This window comes from Palaemon carinicauda, chromosome 16 (genome assembly GCF_036898095.1).
Source record: "Palaemon carinicauda isolate YSFRI2023 chromosome 16, ASM3689809v2, whole genome shotgun sequence".
In the NCBI taxonomy this organism is placed as follows: Eukaryota; Metazoa; Arthropoda; class Malacostraca; order Decapoda; family Palaemonidae; genus Palaemon; species Palaemon carinicauda.
In genome coordinates this window covers 28162035-28177505 of record NC_090740.1, presented here as the reverse complement: position 1 = coordinate 28177505, position 15471 = coordinate 28162035, and the positions used below count along the sequence as shown (strand labels likewise).

General features: G+C 45.6%; 1 protein-coding gene across 8 annotated transcripts in view; it reads right to left on the bottom strand.

Annotated features, from left to right (window-relative positions):
* mv (lysosomal-trafficking regulator mauve) overlaps nt 1-15471 on the bottom strand; it is a 388598-nt gene that overhangs the window by 160311 nt on the left and 212816 nt on the right. For all 8 annotated transcript variants that reach the window (XM_068389706.1, XM_068389704.1, XM_068389709.1 and 5 more), the window contains exons 15-18: nt 15080-15193; nt 14699-14853; nt 12499-12624; nt 958-1348 (exon numbers count right to left, since the gene is read on the bottom strand). In XM_068389706.1, the coding sequence (XP_068245807.1) occupies nt 958-1348; nt 12499-12624; nt 14699-14853; nt 15080-15193 (786 nt within the window). The remainder of the gene's footprint in view (nt 1-957; nt 1349-12498; nt 12625-14698; nt 14854-15079; nt 15194-15471) is intronic.

The window sequence follows — 15471 nt, the reverse complement described above, 5'->3', positions numbered from 1 at the left end:
GACAAAGTGATTTCATATGGCAAGTGACAAAATGAAAAAGAAATTCAGACAAAAAATTTGGTATATTTATTATGTTATCTCTATCACTAACAATAATGAATAACAAAATCAGAAGTTAACTAACTGTATTTAACTTGAGGTTGAGGAGGATGCCTAACCAGTTTGGTACTATGAACATGCAGAAAATAAAATCCTAGAGCATCAGCTGACAAATTCTAATGGGGGCATCAGGCACATACTAGCAATCAGGTAGCCTCAGCTCCAGCATCAGCATTGATTCTTGGCAATGTGTTATTTTCTATCCGATGTATTTAAACATAAGAGATGCTGTGATGCATGCAATGGAGCCTGAATCTGTAAGTTCTCCTTATAATCACCAAGTCCGTGCTGTGCACTTTAACAAACTAGCCATGGAGTAGCAAAGACAACATTTCTTTGGTAATTTCTTGCTGTATTGGACTTCCTGTTCTAGCCTTTTACAGGAAAGTACTTGGAAACCACACTGAATATTAACCCCAAAAAACAGTATAGCACTATACAATATAGTTATACAAAGCTATAAAGATATGCAGTAGAAGCAAATAATTAACTTGAAAAGAATAGTAACAAACACTTTCTAAACACTTACCAATTTTCAAACAAAATATGCAGGATAAGGATATCTAATATGAAATAACTAAATCTCCAAAATTTTAAAAATTAAATCTAAAGAAGTGAACCGCAAATAAGAATACAGTACTGTATTTCAGTATGAGAAAACATTCAAGAACAACAATCAGTGAATAGCAAAAAGGAAGTATATTACACAATCACTTTTGCTAAAATCTTAACTTGTGCAAATATTAATAATGTGTTCAATGACCAAAAAAACACTTCAACTTCAATTGCCTAACCCTCTCACCTTGAATAGTACTGTACAATGAAGATAAGAATAAAAGAACTGAAAAGGTACTCCACCTTGTAATGATGGCATGTGAGGTTTATAACATAAAAATTCTGAAGGACGTTGTGCTGTGTGAAGTATTAACAGGCTCTCTTGTGCTGGTCGAATCAAGGTCTCCATTTTTGCATAAAGAACAGCAAGGTCTATTCCAGTTGAAAGGAGCTTGGGAGATATATAAGGGGTTAAAAGTATCCTCTCATCCTTGCCTGTTAAAGGAATCAAGCTTAGGTAATCCTTTCCTAAGGCAATTAAATACAAGCAGAGCTCTCTACTCAAAATTGGCTCACGGAAGAGGAAAGTATTAGCCATCATGAGTTTATGGGAATGACTGAAGCACAAGCTACCCCTTCTTATCCGATGAAATGTTAAATGGTCATCATCTGATCCCTGGCCTGACGAGTTGATCTGCAAAGGAAATCGTTTATTCTTAGACAAAAATGTGATATGATTCTCATTTGAAAAACACAAAAAATTTAATTAAACTGCAATAAAGATGAATAGGAATTTTCACAGCCAACAGCGATATATTTGAGCATTATTTTCTTTATGAAATATGACAAATTCGAAGATAGTTTGTATTTTTCCTAATCATACAAACCTTAGCTATTTACATAGGGTTTACTTTCGGCGTAGCGGAAAATGACGAGCCATTAGATTTTAACGAGGGTTAACTACCCCCGCGCTAGTAAGCAAGGGGGTAGGGGAAGGGGTAGCTTGCTACCCCTCCCCCCCCAACCCCTGAGAATTGTCTCGCTTCACTTAGAGGTGGGACTTGTCTTGGGGGACAGGGCTGGCGGGCAAATATGTGTAAATAGCTAAGGTTTGTATGGTTAGGAAAAATACAAATTATCTCCGAATTTGTCATTTGTTCCGTAACCGAAATACAAACCTCACTATTTACAGAGGGTGACTTATCCCTTAGGAAGGGTGGAAAGTCCCCAGCCTTACTGGCTTTGGCTTTACCCGGGGACTCAGAATCCGAGTGAGTAGCACTCGAGAAAAAGTCCCTGTACCTCACAAGTTTGCTCTGCAAGGAACGTGCGGCCTACATAAGCTTGTGTGTGGAGGAATAGTGTGGTTCGTCCTAGGAAGTTGACCTGGAGTCCTTTAGATGGAATTCTAGACTAGGACGTTCCCAATACCACCTCGTCAGGGTATGGCGGACGCGACAGTATTAACTTAATACTAGGAACACAAGGGAGCATATTTTACCTGCAGAGGTTGAGGTCAGCTATGCAGAGACCAGGATGCTGCTTTCCCCAAAAGAGGGGAGGATGAAGAAAGAAGTAAGGGCCAGACATACTCTTTCATTCACGCAGACTGAGACCGGGTAACAATGAACTCAACCTTATGCTACCTGTCCAATGAGCCTGAGGTTAGACCAGCTGTTGTGCAGCCACCACGGGGCCGATAGAAAAAGTATCGAGGCTCCTGTGGGTCACGTCCTGCAGGTAGTGGGCTGTGAAGGTCGTTTGATGCTTCCAGACCCCAGCTTGTAGCACTTGCGTCACAGAGAAGTTTCTCTTAAAGGCCAGGGACGTAGCGATGCCCCTGACGTCGTGTGCCCTAGGGCGACGTGACGGAGGAGGGTCAGGATTCAAGGCGTGATGGATAACCCTTCGAATCCAAGCTGGGATGGTGTTCTTGGTGACCCTCCTCTTAGTCCTTCCCGTGCTTACGAACAACGCCTGCACGCGGGGACGAACTGCAGCTGTTCTCTTCAAGTAAAGCCTCAGACTCCTCACTGGGCATAATAGCAGATGGTCTGGGTCACTTGTTACAGAACGGAGACTCGTGACCCTGAAGGAGTCGAACAGTGGGTCCGGCACTCCAGGGTTCTGAGTCTTGCAACAAACTCGGGGACGAACCTGAACGTTACCTCCCCCCATCCCCTTGAATGGGCGATGTCGTATGAGAGACCATGAAGTTCACTAACTCGTTTGGCAGAGGCCAACGCGATTAGGAAAGCCGTCTTCCAAGTCAGGCCTGGCGTAATGGTTCGAAGGGAGGTCTCTTCAGAGCCCTGAGAACCCGAACCACGTTCCATGGAGGTGGTCTCACTTCCAACTGAGGGCAGGTAAGCTCATAGCTACGTATGAGTAAAGAGAGTTCTAGCGAGGAAGAAATGTCCACTCCTTTCAGCCTAAAGGCCAGGCTTATGGCCGAGTGATAGCCTTTCACCGCCAAGAGCGAAAGGCGCATTTCTTCCCACAAATACACAAGGAACTCCGCTATTGCTGGAATAGTGGCAGCGATTGGAGAGATACCCCTCCCACGACACCAACCACAGAAGACTCTCCACTTCGCCTGGTAGACTCCTGCGGAGGACTTCCGCAGGTGTCGAGACATTCTTTCCGCAACCTGCTGCGAAAAGCCTCTCTCCGTGAGGAGACGCTGGATAGTCTCCAGGCGTGAAGCCGAAGCGAGTCTACGGCTTTGTGGAAGATGTTGCAATGTGGTTGTCTGAGTAGCTCGTATCGTGGGGGAAGTTCTCTCGGAGGTTCCGTTAGGAGTTGCAGAAGGTCCAGGAACCATTCCGCGAGATGCCATAGCGGAGCTATTAAGGTCATAAACAGGGTGACCGATAGTCTGGTCCTGTTGAGCACCCTTCTCATCAGACAAAACGGTGGGAAGGCGTACACGTCGATGCTGTCCCACCGCTGTTGGAAAGCATCTTGCCAGAGAGCCTTGGGGTCCGGGACTGGGGAGCAGTACAGAGGCAGCTTGAAATTCAAGGCTGTCGCGAACAGGTCCATCGTCGGGGAACCCAACAAAGTCAGGACTTTGTTGGCTATCTGAGGATCCAAAGACCACTCGGTACTCACTATCTGCGAAGCTCTGCTCAGACTGTCGGTGAGCACATTCCTCTTGCCAGGAATGAAGCGAGCTGATAGTGTTATCGAGTGGACTTCAGACCACCTCAGAATCTCTACTGCAAGATGGGATAGCTGTTGTGAAAAGGTACCTCCCTGCTTGATGATATAAGCCACTACCGTGGTGTTGTCGCTCATCACCACCACGGAGTGGCCCGCCAGGGTCCGTTGGAACTGTTGAAGGGCCAGATACACGGCCTTCATCTCTAGCAGGTTGATGTGTAGGTACTTTTCTGATTCTGACCAAAGGCCTGAGACCTTCTGGTACAGAATGTGGGCCCCCCCCCCCCCCCCCCCTTCTTTAGACACGTCCGAGAACAGTGTCAAATCCGGGGGAAGGACGAGAAGATCCACTCCCTTCCGTAGGTTTGCGATGATCAGCCACCATCGCAGGTCCACCTGTTCCGTGGGTCCTATAGGGACCAGAGAGTCCGGGGAGTCTGAGCCCTGACTCCACCGGGACTTGAGCCGCCATTGCAGGGATCTCAGGTGAGACGGCCGTTTGGGACCAGACAGGCCAGGGAGGCTAGGTGACCTAAAAGACGTAACCATGATTGGGCTGGAAGCTCTTCCCGCCTGAAGAAGGGCTCTGCCACCCTCCTCAGCCTTGCTATCCTGTCATCTGATGGAAAGGCTTTGTGGAGATTGGTGTCTAATAATATGCCTAGATATACCAGTCGTTGGGTCGGCTGCAGAGAGGACTTCAAGATTTACCATGAACCCCAGATCTTGGCAAAGTCCCAGAAGCCTGTCTCGGTGTCGAAGAAGGGTCGACTCCGAGTCTGCCAGGATCAGCCAGTCGTCCAGATATCGGAGGAGACGGATGCCGTTCCTGTGCGCCCATGACGAAATCAGGGTGAACACTCTGGTGAACACCTGAGGTGCTGTGGAGAGACCGAAGCACAGTACCTTAAACTGGTAGGTCTTGCTGTCTAGGCTGAATCTCAAGTAATTCCTGGAAGACGGATGGATTGGGATCTGGAAGTACGTCTCACTGCAAGTCTGACCGTGTCCGCTGTCTCCATGCTGAATGAAGTTTGTTTGACAAACTTGTTCAGAGCTGAGAGATCGATGACGGGTCTCCAGCTTCCAGACGCCTTCTTTACAAGAAAGAGTCGACTGAAGAAGCCTGGGGAGCTGTCGACGACCTCTTGGAGAGCATCCTTCTTGAGCATGGTCTCTACTTCTGCCCGAAGGGCTAGCCCCTTTGCCGATCCCATGGCATAGGAGCTCAACGACACTGGATTCGCTGTCAGGGGAGGTTGAGATGTTGTGAATGGGACGCGATAACCTTGGCCGATCACAGAGACTGTCCAGGAATCGGCCCCATGTTGCTGTCACCTGTGCACGCAACTTTGTAGGCATCCCCCCACAGGTGGACACGCAGGGGGATTGCCACTCCTAGCGTTTACGGCCACGGCCGCTCCCTCTAGGAGTCTTGCCTCCCCTGGAGGACTTACCACCCCTCTTGTCCTTGACAGGAAAGGGCTGTGGCTTAGACACCTTCGTCTTAGCTGCTGGAGCCTGCTTCGGTGTCCTGCGAGGCTGCTGTTGATGCTGTTGTGGAGCTGGAGGCTTGTAGGGCCGAGATGTGAGGGCCCTTTGGAGGAGCGAATCCTGATTCGACTTCCTCCACCTCTCAGCTGTGCGTTCTACATCCTTGGGCTCAAACAAGCTTCCTCCAAGGATGGAGGAGTGTCTGAGCCTGCAGACATCCACGGCGGGGACCTTCGGATGGAACTTCTCGGTCACCGCATCGCGTCCCTTTAAGATTGAGTTGGCCCACAGGTTGGTAACCTGGTAGGCCAGGAACTCTATGGAGCGAGTGCCCGAGAGGAGGAAGGTCTCCAGGGTCTTCCTATTGCTCTCCTTAGACAAGTCCTCGGAGCGCAATAGGATGCCCAGAGAACCCAGCCAGACGTCCAGTCACGAAGTGGCCTGCATGGCACACTTCGCGACCTTCTCCTGGCTATGGATCTCCGAAGCCGAGAATGTCACCTGCCGGGAGGAGAGCTTCTCAAGAGGAGTTCCCCTTGTGAGCTCTTCCACCGAGTGGTGGCGGGGAAGAGCTACACTGGACTCCCCCATGATCTCAAAATACCTCCTCTGCTGTAAACGAGGGGGTGGGAGGAGTTTGTTCCCGGCAGAGGAACGGCTGGAGGAGGCGAGTTCCGAGAGCTGAGCTTCGACCTTGTCTCTGGCACTCTTCACCCCCTGGGACCAAGGCAAAGCTGTGCTGGCCCTTGGGGGTTTCTGGGTACCATAGACTTGGTCTAGGACCGTATCCTTGCCTTCGCGAGGGGCGATCTCCGGGTCCTTGAACCTGTTGAGTTATCTCATCAGATTCGAGACCTGCCAGAAGGCATGCTCAGACTCATGCTGCTCTCCTCCCTGTGGACTGGCAGCTAAGTCTCCCGTCCCCAGAGGCTCTTCTTGGGGAGACACGTGGACGTTCTCCCAGGGTCTGGTTGGCTCTGGACAGATCCGTGAAGACGACTTAGGAATCGTCTTTGAGTGCTTGGGTTCCCTCCTGGGTGGGATACAGGACTCCAGCAAAGAGGTCTGGAAGGTACCTTCCACGCGAGACGTTTCTCTTCCTCGAGGTGGGGTTCCTCCCATTGGTGCCGTGGGAGAGGCCCTCACCTCGCTGGACTCTCCTGAGGACGGGAAAGCTTCGTCCACAGGAGAAGGAGAAAACGACCGCGAAGGGGATGGAGCCTTCCTGACGGACCTCTTAGGAGCCAACTTCTCCCTGGGAGAAGTCACCACGAAGTCCACTCCTCTCCTCTTCAGCGGGGGCGAGTCTGTCTTTGGTCTGAGTCCCAGATCAGCGAGGGCTGGCTTCACAGCCTGCACCACCGCTTTCATCAGGTGACCAAACCAAGACTGACGGGTGACGGACGCAGTGTCAGTAATCCCCGCTAGAGGGAAGGGGATCTCCTGATCCTTCGGAGTGGACGCAGCGGGGCCTACCTGGAAAGAAGAAAGGGAAGAATGTTGCCTAGACCTCTCCGGAGACTCTTCCTGGTCATGGGTGAGAGCCCTGCGCTTGCGCGGTGGCAATCCTGATGGCGATCTGGAAGTACGCGTCCCTGTCGTAGGCACGAGCTGCGGAACCCGGCGAGAACGGGGGTCGCGCTGGGGGTCACGCTGGGGGTCGCGCTGGGGGTCACGCTGGGGGTCACGCTGGGGGTCACGCTGGCGCTCGTGCGACGGAGCATTCAGAGGGTCGCGCGCGGGCGGCTGCTGGAGCGCGGGCGGCTGCTGGAGCGCGGGCGCACAGTCGCGCGGAGATAAACGCACGCTGGCGAGTGGGCGCAATGGGCGCGAGGGCGCGCTGGCGAGGGGGCGCGTTGGCGCGCAGGTAAAGGTGCACGCGGGCGCGCAGGTGAATGAGCGCGCGAGGGTAGAGGATATCGCTGTCGGTCAGGAGAACGATGAAGCGCAGGAGATCGACAGTGCACCGGAGATCTATGGCACATGGGCGAGCGATGGCGCGTTGGCGAACGCTGGCGCGTCGGCGAGCGATGGCGCGTCGGCGAGCGATGGCCCGTTGGCGTGTGATGGCGCGTTGGCGAACGATGGCATGTAGTACGTGTAGGCGATCGACTGCGCGCAGGAGATTTAGCGCGTGCGCGCGTCGGAGACCTGTGACGATCCGAGTCATGGGCGCGCTGGCGCGTTGGCGAGCGCTGGCGTGTTGGCGAGCGCTTGTGCACAGGCGAAGGATCGCACAGGCACTCAGGAGATCATTGGCGCGCAGGAGGGTGTCGACGCGCAGTCAGCTGGGGCGCAGGATCAGATGGCGAGGAAACGCGCAAGGGCGAACGCTCGCGGTCGGGCTCAGAAGAGGAAGACTCGTGGGCGTGCAGGCACGCAGGAACTCTTGAAGTGCGCACCGGGGAGCGTGCGCGCTGCTGCGCAGGCGAAGATGGGCGCACAGGAGCGCGAGGGCGAGGCGAAGGAGTAAGGTCCTTGCCTGCGTCCAGATCCGAAGATCTAGGGCACGTGGGCGAGCGTTGGCGGGCATCAGGAACAAGGTGCGCAGATGCGCGCTAACGAGCAGGAGATCGTGTGCGTTCAGGAGACCGATGGCGTGCCTGGCGCGCAGCAGGAACAGAAGGGCGCTGACGGCTAGCAGGGGAGCGCTGGCGAGCAGGAGAGCGTTGACGAGCAGGAGCACGCTGGCGAGGCGAGTCTGAAGGCTGTAGCTCAGGAGAGCGCATGTGCGCTACTGCGCGAGCTGAGCGCGCAGGGGAATCCTGACGCGCAAGGTAATTACCCACACCGTGGGAGACATCCCTTTGCCCCAAAGGGACCGGTGCGTGACGGGGTGAGAAGGCGCCTGCTGCGCATCTTCAACCAAGGGTGAAGGTAGGCCGGAAGGACTGGAAGGTCTGGCAGGCGTAAGAGATCGCGAGCGATCTGCGGAGAGGTCCAAGGACGTGGCTGCTACGGTCTGCTCCCGACAAGAAGAATCCTCTGCAGGGGAAGGCGGCGGTGAAGACGACCCGAAGAGGCGCCTCTTAACTCCCTTGTAGGGAGAAGGGAGGCCCCTACGGCGAAGAGGAGGACGAGCCTTACGGCGAAGGCGGCCTCGAGGAAGGGCATCCACATCGTCGGTCCTCCGAAGAGGAGTCTCTGTCAGTGTGCTCCCCTGAGGAGGAGACGCACCCGCAGGAGAGACCGTGGGACTCAACTTCCCCTTCGAAGGATGTTCGGAAGGGGAGGCTGAGCCTTCAGCAACGTCCGCAACAGCAGCAGAGGTTTGACCAGACCCGTCGGAAGCCTCTGCCACAACCACGTCGACAATAGACAGAGGGTCTACCTCTGCTATTACCGGTGATTGCTTGACAGCAGCCCCCAACTGGATCAGGTCAAATAGGACTTCCTTGGAGGGCAAGCCCTTAAGCCCCAAGGAAGCCCAAAGCTGAAAGAGATCATCATTAGATACAGCATGGTCATCATCATAATGAGAATCAAAATCCTCCTCCAGAGGAGGAGGGGGAGCTGCCCCGCTATGGGAGGCAACGCCCTCTCCCGCACCCCGAGGTCGGGAAACAGAACAATGGCCTACGCTACCATTCGACGGCCTCTCACGAGAGGCCGACCGAGTGGGAGCTTCGGAGGAGGTTCGGGCGGCGGAAAAAGTGTCCTTGGAGCCTTCCTTCTTCAAGGCAGCCCTTGAAGGAGAAAGGTCTCTCTTGGACATCTTCTTACGCCGCCGGGCAAACCTCTCCCACTGGGAGGTAGACCACTCCCTGCACTCACTACAAGTTAAGTCTCTAGCGCACCGTTGACCTCAACACTGCGGGCAAAGGGTGTGAGGATCCGTCTCGACCGCCGACATGAAGGTTCCACAGGGGCGGCCGGAGAGTCCAGGGCATTTGCGCATAATTGCGATGAAGGTAGAGGCCAACTTCCAAACACACAAAGCTGAAGAAAAAGAAAAACAGATTAAGGCTGTCAAAAGCGAGGACGAAAGACAGACACGTCTGCTCATCGTCCGAGCCAAAAGTGAAGTGAGACAATTCACCGGTGTGTGGGGGGGGAGGGGTTGCAAGCTACCCCTTCCCCTACCCCCTTGCTAACTAGCGCGGGGGTAGTTAACCCTCGGTAAAATCTAATGGCTCGTCATTTTCAGCTACGCCGAAAGTAAACCCTATGTAAATAGCATGGTTTGTATTTCGGTTACGTAACAAAAAACCTGTTATATTTCAGTATAGATTCCATAAAGTTATGTTACAAAGGTAGTACAGTTATCCTAAATTTTTTGGCAATATTAACTACCTTAAACTAGTGTACTAAAGATGGCTAACCAATTACTGTACTCAAACACTTCAATTACCAAATTCCTAAATTAAAAACAAATACAATAATAGCACATCTGAGACCAATTTGCTACAAAATGTAGTTAATAAAATAAACTGACCAGGCCACAAAGAAAAAGTATTTCAACTATCCCCACCAACCTTGATTCAGTCATCTTGAGAGAAATGAGAGATTATTCTATAAGGCTGGTGAATTACACTATTGAACATTATTTTTATATTCAATGTACTGTACTTAAAATGTCAGTGAACAAAACACTATTGGAAATTCCAAATGCACAAATCCTTACTGGGTTGAAATTACTGCACTAGTTATAAAGTTAACACTTTCTTAAAATATAATTATTAAGATTTGTGCAACTATATCAAGAATACTTTATTTTGAATATCATTCTTAATTTCTACAAACCTTCCCTGATGTTCAAATTCCCTTTTTTCTAGAAGCTTGGTTTATCAATGCTGTATTTGCCCATAAAATTTAATAAATTTCTATCTCCTTTCCTTCCAATAGACACATGCCTCTATTAAAGAAATGAGACACTAACAGTTAATGACAAGTAGTAATGCAATGACATGATAGGGACTCTTATTTCAGTCCCTTTTTTTGGATTGGCTGGATATATTCTGTTCTCCGGCTCCAGATTGTGATATATTATAATGTTTAGAGATGTACACCTCTGGATTTATTAGCTATTAATGCACGGGTGCAAATATCTCACTGTTCCTGTCATGGAAAAGAAATTTTTGCTTTTAGTTCAAGGGTAAATCCAAAGACTAGGCTAGTTGTTTATAGTGGGGATGGTGTCGATAATGACATGCCAGAACAGTTCTTTTATAGAGTGCTTAACTAATATTTTACAATAAGCAGCTTTAAAAACTCTTAATTCATTGGCTTCCTTTGTTAAATCTCAGGAGGCCAGTGGGTCTTCACTTAAAAAGAGGTCATTCTGACCTAACCTTTGCACCAGCAGTAGTCAGGATTCCTCTATAGTAAACATTCCGGAATAGTTGTCAAAAAGACTATGAACTTATCAGAGAATAGCATCACAGTCCCAGGAGAAATGCAGCAGGAAGGCTTTCCTATTTATATTATATTTGGGAAAACCTTCATCCTTATCTGTGGGTGCTAGACGCAGTCAAAAGAAGTTTACTAGATTCTTCTAACCAAAGATTCTCTTTTGACCGAGGAGGCAGTTCCATAGTCAAGTTATTTTACAAGTACAGTAAAGGCTTAGATTTTGTTACAAGAAATTGTAAACCATCTAGAGAAATATGTAATAGAAGCGGTATTAAACCCTGCTCTGTGGTTTTACAAGAGGTTAATTTTAGTCTCTATGGTTCAGGGGGTTGGAATCCAGTCCTGAAGTCTTGGCTCTCAACAAGTATTCAGTTCTCAATTTTTTTTATAAAAATGCCCTCAATAGTTCTGGGGCCATGAAGGAAAAATCTTGAAAGATTCCAAAAGATCAGATGCATATTTTCACATTTCAATTCATCTCAGTTTGTTGTAAATACTTTCTTTTGTAAAGTGGTTAAAATTTTACCAATTCAAGTAAATGCTGCAGTCTCAAAACAGCCTCGTGTGTGTTCACCAGGATGATGGCCTCATCTTGATATGGTCAAGATTTCTGGGACAGAGTTTTAATATACGATACCTTCATGATTAGCTACTTTTGAGCGATTCGTTGCAAAGGATTCAGGTTCTAAGGGTGTAATTACTCCGGATGCTAGATCGACTGGGGATCCTGGTTAATTTGAAATAGTCTCTTCTGGTTCCAACTCTGATTCTATATTCATTAAAGATACTAGCAACAGTAACTTTTCAAGTTTTTGTCTAGAAAGATTTAATCTTTTCTTCTTGCATTGAAAAGCTCAAATTTTGAAGCCTATGATGGTTTTCTCTTTTAGTTCTGACACCACTTATATAACAGGGAATGATGATGGCAGCAGTACCTTTTTGGAATTTTCTGTCTGGAAAGATTGTCTTTCGTAATACAAAAGTTGGAAATGATATAAGAGTTCAAAATGTTGAAGCATACTGTATGCTGGTTTGGATGTGGAAGACCCTGCTAGGAAACATGGCTACAGTAAAGAAATTTGTTCTAATGAGATGTTCTAAAGATAAGAATTTTCTATTTTTTTCTCAATACAAATTGGAACAGAATCAACTCAATTGGCTTGTGATGTCAAAAGGAAAGGAGATAGTTTCAACTTTGAGACTGAAATAAAAATAAGAAAGAGCTCCTGGCATGTCACTGCCTTGCATCATGCTAGCATGTCTCATTACTAGAAGCATGTATCTATTGGAAGGTCAGATGATAATTTTTTTAATTTTAAAAAATAAATGTCAATAAACTGAGCTTCTAGTGAATAAGCAATAAGAGCATCAGGTGAGTTTGAAACTAAATAAAATTCATCATTGAAATTCCCATTTTTCTCTAGGCCTTTCTGAGCCACAATCACAGATATTTTTCATCTGATTCTACTCACTACATAACTTGCAAAAAAAATTTCTTAAAAGATAAAGAAAATAATGGTGATAATCAATGCTAAGAAATCAAGAAATCTTCAAAATATTTAATCTACATACTCATTCCAGTATCTTACAGATAAAACTCAAATCACCCTATGGTCACATACACACCGCAGTTAAGCATTCTAAAATTACAGTAGAATCTAAAAATGCCTATATACTCAGACTAAAGAATGTGATTAAAAGAAACTTACCTACATTGAAAATAACCCTTTCTGAAATAGTTATACAGCACCTTGCTTAATAATTACTTTTAAATAAAGAAATGAGTATCAAATGAATTTCTAGAAAATCTAAAATAATAAAACCTAACTTTACCTCAGGTGAGTAATAATCAGCATGACCAAGGAGGAGGTAGGATGGCGTACTCTTCTTAATTGAGCCAACAGCTGGTATTACCAAATTGACAGCATGGCAATTAATTGCATCAACAAAAATTGCCATCTGAAAAGAAGGAATATACATTATCAGTAAAGATAATTTGAAGGTTAGAGTATAATTTTAATTGAAATGGTGCAAGGTAGTATTCCACCCCCTTTCTCTATCTCTTTTATTTTTTACATTAATATTCCAAGCCTTTATAGTTATCATATATAAGTAACGTCCTTCTTTACGTCATTTCCAACTTATGTCTCTCTCCAAAGCATAATACATGGAAAAAAGCTATAAGATGAATAATTCTACAGTATTCATAAAATTAAAAAATACCTGTACATACATTCAATATCAAAATAGCAGTATACATACACAGAAAATATTGTAAATACTGTATAAAGGAAAACATTAGCTACGTCTGATGACTCACTTTAGATCTTTCTCAAGAATTTTTCACTTTAAGCCAAACAGTTAATTCATGAATATTTCTTGACAGACTCCAAAGTGAAGTGGTTGGACCATGGAAGATGAAGGGAGTTTTTTGAACGAATAATATGCTTTAAGCTTAATCTGTGATTGTTAAAGATAACAAGCTAAAATATCTCATCAATACAGTAACTCAAAACAAGGAGTTAGTAGGTTGGCCAAATCACAAGCCACCTGTTGAGATACTACCAAGAGTATTATTGGATCTTTGACTGGCCAGATAGTACTACATTAGATCCCTCTTAGGTTATATCTCATTTTTTCGTTGCCCACACATACACTGAAAAGTCTGGTCAATTCTTTACACATTCTCCTCTTTCCTCATACTCCTGATAACCAAAAAAATTCTTGGTTAATTACTGCACTGTAATTGTTCAGTGGCTACTTTTCACTTGGTAAGGGTAGCAGAGACTAACTATGGTAAGCAACTCTTCTAGGAGAATGACACCACAAAATCAAACCATTGTTCTCTAGTCTTGGGTAATGCCATACCCTCTGTACCATGGTCTTTCATTGTCTTTGGTTAGAGTTCTCTTGCTTTACAGTACACTCAGGCATAATGAGCTATCTGTTTCCTTATTTCCACAAGTTAATGCACAGGTATACTGGTCCCAAGATGTAGTGCTGGTTGTTTTACCTATGCAATAATGACATAGTAATGACATCACCCATAGCAGACGGGTTTCACATTAAAGGGCTGTGCCAAGTTCAACAGTGCCTAAACTAAGGTATCTCTCACACACACCAAGTATATGCTTTACACATTGATATACTGGCCCTAAAACAGGTGGAACAACATTTCTTTGATATTTAGGTTGTATTGGATGCCCTGTTCTAGCCTTTCCCAATAATGTAATTGGATACGACACAGAACCTCCTCCAAAATAGGTTTGTCCTTCATCAAAACCTCTTTATTGTCATTTATTATAATCATTATTACTATCAAATATATTTGGAAGTAAATACTGGCTTTATTCAAAATACAGTAATGTACACTGACTATATGATACAATTTTCTCTTGAAATAAATAAGCCTAGAATGATTTAGTTTTCTTTAATTGAACCATTTTACAATGAAATGAATTAAAATAGACTCACCTTCTTGGCATTTAAATAAAATATAAGATCATTGAATATTGCATAAAATTTTTCATAATTCTGACCATCCTTTGTATTCAAACTTCCTCGACAGTACCATCCAATTTGTAATACTAGATATGCAGCTAATTCAAATAGTCATGCCTTCTCCATCACAAGGCTACACAGTTCTAGAATTTTATTCCAGATGTGACCAGGTTGTGGAATGATCTTCCTAATCAAGTACTGTAGTTGAATCGACGTAACTTCAAAAACTTCAAATATGCAGTAAATGTTTTTATTTTGAACAGGCTGACATAAAACACATTTTATAGTTTATATATTAAAGATGTATTTTAATGTCAGTGTTTTTAAAATATTTTACCTTATTTGTTGATTACTTCTTTTGTACAGTAGTTTATCTATTTCCTCATTTCCTTTCATCCCGTTTGAAGCCCTTCGGCTTATGGCATCCTGCTTTTCAAACCAAGGTTGTAACTTAGCTGATAATGGAAAAGCTCTTTACACAGCAAGAGATAGAATCATGTATTCTCTTACACTTAGGAACACAGTACAGTACCTTCAAACTTCCACCTCTTCTGACATTTATAGTAGGTACACAGAGTGCAAGATGATGCCATTCTCCATCACACAGTCCAGCATGTAAAACCACACCATGGCTAAGGACGGCACTTTCCCCATCAACTTCTCGAGTTACACAAACCTGAAGAAAATCTATCAAAGGAAAAACTTTATACTACTGCCAATTCATTTCCCACGAAATAATCTCATCAGAAAAATCATATATTTCAAAAGGCCATAGCAATGCAGTCAAGCATATCTATCAATATGAACCTGGAAACATATGGCATCTTATCTTGCGACATAAAAAGGAATTTTCAGTATGAAACTGTACCAAGACATAAAATAAACTTTTTCACCAATTTGTAAAAACACATACCTTTAGTGGGATCTAGCCACAGAGAAAACATAAGATGCTGAGTTCCCACAGACAACAAATGCAGTTTGTTTAATGTAAGTTCACTGCTCACAGAAAAAGTAGATGTTGCTCCACCTGTCAAAGGAAAAATAGTGTGCATATAGAAAAAATTCATTAAATAAGTATTAGATTTAATGAGACCACAAACAATTTAACATGTACAGTATATAATACAAAGTTAATGAAAGGCTAATGGCATGAGAATACAATGGTACAAATTCTTTAATACAAGGGAATTTTCATGTATTCTAGCTTACAGCAGTTACTAGATAGTGATGATGACCATTATTACTTTTATAGTGTGCTTACTAGTTTGGTTAATCTAGGATCCCAAGGTAACAAAAGCTCCATGA